The following is a 5,987-nucleotide window of genomic DNA, read 5'->3' as shown; positions in this document are numbered from 1 at the left end:
TGGAAGGGTCCTGGATTCCGGGGTAGTTACTCGCGAGCATGCGCGAGCGGATCTCACGATGCTGGCCAATGTAGTTGTGAATGGAGACACCTTGGCGAAGGAGGGTTTGTTTGGCCAGAGCGGAGAGAAGATAGGGAGCGTTGGTGGGGTTGGTGGAAGTAAGGGTGAGGAGGCGTGTGCATAACCCAAAGGGCGAGAGGCGAAGGTCCTCTTTGCTGAGGCGGATTCGGATGTCGTTAGAGCAGCTGTTGAGGATGAGAGCCTTGGCGTAAGCAAAGAGCTTGTTGTGTTTGAGGAGGACGTCCGCTTGGGTGGGGGCGGGAGGATCAGCTGTGAGGAAGTGGGCACAGTCATTAAGGGAACAGAGGAGGTTGAGATTTTCGAACCATAGGTCGTAGTTGTCAAATGTGAGCGGGACTACGGACAGTCAGGCAGGATCGGTGGAGGAGTTTGGGGCCGCGGTGGATGCCGCGGTTGGGGGAGGGTTCATAGCTGGGGATTCAAGAAGGACTTGAGCGAAAAGGTCTTCAGGGAGGGTGCGAAGTTCGTCCTCGCGATCAGCAACAAGGCGAAGTTGGGCTCGGCGCTGGGCGCGGTCGGAACGGGAGGAAGGAGGATCGATGGTGGGGGAAGTATCGGCGAATCGCCGGATGGTGACGGCAAGGTGCCGGTTGAGGTGACGGCAAGGTGCCGGTTGAGGAGATCGGCGAGGCGCCGGCGTAGAGCGAGAAGAGAAAGGCGAGGGAGTTTAGCGTAAAGGGTCCATAACCTGTGATCAAGGGCGATGATGCCCACTCAGTTTACTGGAGGGGGCGACGACGGGCTGAAGTACTGTGGTGTGGTGTGTCTGAACGTGTCCAGGTGGCTATCGTACAGCAGGTATATTGCAATTATTACATTTTGTCGTTATTCACGGCGCATGCGCAGTTTTGAATGAGGGCGAGCGGGGCGTAATTGTGCAATTCCAGCGTGCGGGGGCACACTGAATGTTGTGTCCGACTACCTCCCCGCGGGCGACGACTATCCCGCGATGCCCTTTACTGGCGACTCGTTGCTCATCCGCGTCTGCGTCCGTGGCCGCATGGACTTCCAAGACGGCGACCCGGAGGCCCTGTTACGTAGTGTCATTAAGAGACTGTTCTCATTGCCGCCCGATACCGTCGTGTACCGGGCACACGACTATAGCAGATTATTGTTTTCCACCATAGCCGATTAGATAGTGCACCACCCAAGGCTCAATATCAGGAATATGATAGTTGAAATCAACGAGAGCATGCGCGATTTGAAATTGGCTTTTTCACACGTCTTTCGGTTGTGAAACTCTAGGCTAGCTTTGGCACTTCACACAGGGGCCCGAGTACTTTCTTCCAGTTCCAAATGCTTATACGCACTTCTCTGTTTCGTCTTTGCCGTGCTTACAAGACAAGCCAGTCTAGCAGGCGGCGTTTCTTCTACACGAACCACACCTCGGGGCTTGCGGATCCTCACAAGTTGTCGCACTTCAGCGCTCAAAGCTTTCTCCACATGTTTGACAAGGACCAGAACATTTTCCTCTTCGCCCAAACACTTTCGCACGCTTCCTTTTCCGTCCTTGCCTAATTCGCAGGATTGTCTTTTTTCGCCGTCTTAAAATTGGTTGGCGATCATGTTCTATGTCTTCATCGTCCATGTGATCATCCGCATCGTTGTTTGGATGCTGTTCAAGAAAGTTATAGGCGACACGAAACATTTGTCCATGAACGCCATTGCCGTCATGCATTCCATCTGCGGAGTCATATTCATCTCCTAAATCAGCATCGTCGTAGTCAAGTAAGTCATGTTCGTCGTGATCACCAGGTACTTCGTAGTGTATCCCCTCACTGTCTGCATCCATATTGTCGTCATCTGCTACGATATCATCCTCACTATTGTCGCCACCAGCTATTATTTCGTACGTGTCCCGCAATAGCTCGTCAACTTCATCTAAGACTAAGACCTCGTCATTGACTTCCACTGGGGCGCCGGAATCCAGGATCGGAGGAAACTGAAATCGAGTGCGGTTAGAGTGATCATCATCTTGTCTCGCCTGATTTTTGTTGGGGCATTTCGCCGTCCACATCGAGCGAATAACCAGCGATTTCGTCATCTCGATTTTGGACTTCGTCGTTGTCTGAGCTGTAGTCATCCAGATCATTGTGTATAAGCTGGTCATCGTCGGGAAAAGGGGCAAATCTGTGATCGTCGTGAGCATCAATGTCGTCATGGGGAAAGTGACGCACGTACTGGCGCAACGTGATCGATGGAAATGATTGCAGAGGTCTTGCCGAAATTCCTTCACTGTTTGATAACCTTGCGATTAAAGCTGTGCAGCTCTCGTCAAATGACTCACCGTATTAAGTTGCCAGTCCCGCCAGACAGCAGGGCAATCTGCAAAGCGTCTGTTCCTAGTTAGTTGACTTCATGGGGCTGCAATCACTCATTGATGAAACAGGTTTTAATTTTATCTGTGTGAGGAGGGGCTGGATACGTTTGAGCCACCGAGATTGACAGTCGCCCAAAACGAAAGTCAGTCTAATAGACGCATAACTATGCAGCCTGAGAACTTCGTAAGGGAGGACGACGTGAATGGGAAGAAAGACATTGCCGTCCAGTGTAAAACGTCCGCGGTGAAGTGACTTTCGGGTATGCGCGTAGTTTGATGTGGATGATGTTCAAACTGGGTCCAGTTTTGCTTTCTGCAAGCCCATTTCCAATCGATTTAGCAAACAGACCCGCAGGAGGCTGGTGCCGATGCGTCGCGGGCGATATCGGACGCGGCGGCGATCCTGCAAGAAGCCGGAAAGGTCGGGGAGGAGTTGTACATGCCAAACAACAGGACGTGTGGAAGGAGATGGTACGGCAGACGTCAATCCCACGTGAGAGCGGTGCGCGCGAGTTGGAGCTGGACGCGTTCGAGATAGAGCGACAGCTGGGTACGGCTGGGAACGGCAGGAGAGTTCGCGGAGGTGGCCGTAGCGGCGGTAAAGAGGTGCGCAGAACGGAGCTCGATGCTGGGAAACTCCCAGACCTCCGTCGAAATGCGCGTTTCCAATCCGTTGACCTTCGTTTCGTCCTTTCCCTCCCGCGCCCGTCCATGCTGCCCTCCAACCGCCCTCTCACGATGATGGGTGCGTCGACTGATTGAAGCTGACGGTGCGTGGACTCATCATCCTGATCTGATCATTTGTGCCACGGTACCTTTTCCTTTGTCCCATAGAAAACGTCCTTACATCTCCGGGGACGATACGGGGAGCGAGACCAGACTGCAGAGAGCAGTTCGATTAGAAAAAAAATCAATCACTCGAGCAAACCTCAACTTCTCATGCGATGGTAACTAATCTGGAACAAATCTTCAGTTTTTAATTAAATAATCAAGTTCTTCGTCTTCTCTCCTGCCAGCACTGCAATCTGTCCTGGAGTCGCTAGCCCGTCTGTTCGCGACACGCACCGGCACCACCTTTGGTATCTACAGCCAAGTGCGTCTCTCCCAGCGCCTGCAATCAGCTTCGTCATCCCCTGTGCCGCACACATGACCTCCTTGTCCAAGAACAACGCACACCCTACCCATGTTGCGGAGACTACTGGAGAGCGGCCAGTCAGCATCTGAAAGTCGATCTGGTAAGCAGCAAGGGGAGGGTGCATCGCAGGACAGTCCTCTGCCGAAGACGCACGGGGGTGGACGATCTGGTTCATCTTCACCCGGGTCGCCGAAGAAGAAGAAAGCCAAGCCTGAAATTTGAGGTCCTCTTGTTTTTTTTCCGACTTGTCGATGAGTGAGTCCGCAGGCGTCCGTTTGATATGAGCGTAGACATCAAGATGCATGTCAGAGCATGAATAGGAGCATGCCACCGTTCGCGTTGGAAACAGAAGGCCTTTATCGCGTCGCAAATATGTCTTCTGCACACGGCGAAGGAGAGTTGCCTCCGGTGCGCAGAGGCATACTACTTCTCACAACTTTCTCACAACTATGGCTTTTCATTTACTATCTTCAATTGCTTGCATGATTTGGCATAATCAAGAACACTATCTAGTTGTCCGCTATAATATCTGTCACGGCTAACCCGCACAGACTGCAAATCTGACTTCCCTTCCAAAGAGCATATCTTTTCTTACCTTTCTGTATGCTTTCGCTCTACTTGTTTCTTTCTGGACGGGCTGTTGGTGCCCGAACCATTGGGCGAACCATTGTGGTGGCTTTGGGTTGGACTTCTATCGCGCTTTTTCAAGCTCTTGTTCTCTTTCCTCAATTTATCTATCTCTGCTTCTCTGTTCTGCAGCTCGTATTCAATCACCTTAGTCCCACTCGGAGGATTGAGCAACTCTTTCACCGTTATCTTGTCTTCACGGCGGAAGATACGGCATATGACGGACTCATTTCCCCGATAGATCTTTCTGTGGTACATCAGCGAACTGCCACTGGCGCGAGTGGTTATAGTAGGATCGCCAGACGCTTGTCGGTCTCCGTCCTTGTCGCTTTGGCCATGAAGTTTACCCACAATGACGCAAGCATCTTTTCCACCAACTCCACCACGGTCGACAATAACGTATTCTTCGATGTTGGCTCGGCGGTACGCTCTCCACTTATCGTCGAGGTCGATATTGCGAGTGGAGGGACTCGTGACCTCAAACACGAGTACGGGGGGATCAACGTTTTTTCCAAACCTGATTGTCTTTGATTGCTCGCCTGCTGTGGACTCCATAGCTCTATCGTCACGATATTTGCCGATGGAGACGTCCGGCTCGCGTACCGTGTCCGATTTGCCAGAGGAACTAGACCCACCTGGGGAGGACGTAGGTGAGCCGGAGTCATCGAACACCTCACCGAACTGAGCCTCCAGAGCCCTCCTGCGACTCGGTATGTACACTTTTCCGCGTCCATAAATGGTTATGTACGCTTTCTTAGTGGCGTGAGCAACTTGAGCTTTGCTGATAATGTAGGACACTATGCGTTCGTGCAAGTTATCGCCCATCCTTGGTGAGAAGACAAGCAGGCCGTCGACGAGGTCGTATTTCTCACGGTCACCTTGCGGAAGTTCGGCGTACCGCGTAAACGTGCAGGGGGTAAGATGAAGGGCCCTGGGTTCTTCGTCGATGTGGACCGAATGACCTGGTCGATTTGCCATTTGTGCAGGACCTGGAAAATCTGCAACAAGTTCGTCGACGATTGCAGACGGGGCGCTATTGTTGTCCTTCGTTATGGTTGAGGCCATGTCCATGCAGTGCCGTCGTTCCGTGCGGTCGACACGGGCTTTAGGGGTTATATAGAATGGTTCTTGAAAGCTGGAAGACGCCAGGTAACTTTGGATGATCACCAGGACGACTGAAATAGCCAGTTTATCCCGAAAAACTGGAGATCTAAAATAATAAAGGAGGGAGGAATGAAGGGTCCACTGCAAACGTTATGTTGGAAAACACGTGTTTTGGCCGCGAGTTTTGCTCGGATTTTCAACCGCGTTAAGGGTCCACTGCAAACGTTATGTTGGAAAACACGTGTTTTGGCCGCGAGTTTTGCTCGGCCTCTGCATTGTCACCGTACACAGTGTACAGTGACTTGAGATGCCCAACCGCACCATGAAAGACAGTCTCGTTCTGTCTCAAATGTGTCCGCTCCCGCTCCCGCGAACCTATTCTTTAACAGACCCCTCACACCCGCGCCCCGCAGCTCCCTCCGAACCTCTCCCCTCCACCCGCCCGCATCCATCCGCATGATTCCATCCACCCGCTTCATCCTCAGGAAACAAGCCGGCCATTGCTCCGAGATGGACGCTTCGAAAACATGATCCCACCGAATCCCAACCTGGCGCTTGTACTCACCATCTTGGCAACCCTCGTGCTTACCTCCACCACCCAACCCCCCCCCCGCCCGGCACTGACAAACCAAGCCTTTCGCCAGCTCCTCAAACAAAAGCCTCCTTCCAACCAAGTCCGACCCCCTCCGCCACGTCTTCCCCGTCACCTATATTTCATCC

The 5,987-nt window shown here is 52.5% G+C and overlaps 2 protein-coding genes across 2 annotated transcripts; one reads left to right on the top strand and one right to left on the bottom strand.

Moving 5' to 3' along the window:
• The first annotated feature begins 2,567 nt into the window (after positions 1-2,567).
• On the top strand, positions 2,568-2,654 carry CHC_T00005870001 (hypothetical protein). The gene has a single exon (XM_005717501.1). It carries the CDS (start codon positions 2,568-2,570, stop codon positions 2,652-2,654), a length of 87 nt encoding a protein of 28 aa, XP_005717558.1.
• A 1,473-nt stretch (positions 2,655-4,127) lies between these two features.
• On the bottom strand, positions 4,128-5,228 carry CHC_T00005869001 (hypothetical protein). Its single transcript, XM_005717500.1, has one exon. The coding sequence runs from the start codon at positions 5,226-5,228 to the stop codon at positions 4,128-4,130; it is 1,101 nt and encodes a 366-aa protein (XP_005717557.1).
• Between the last annotated feature and the right edge of the window lie 759 nt (positions 5,229-5,987).

This window comes from Chondrus crispus, genomic scaffold (genome assembly GCF_000350225.1).
Source record: "Chondrus crispus Stackhouse genomic scaffold, scaffold_32, whole genome shotgun sequence".
In the NCBI taxonomy this organism is placed as follows: Eukaryota; Rhodophyta; class Florideophyceae; order Gigartinales; family Gigartinaceae; genus Chondrus; species Chondrus crispus.
This window is presented reverse-complemented; position numbering and strand designations above follow the sequence as displayed.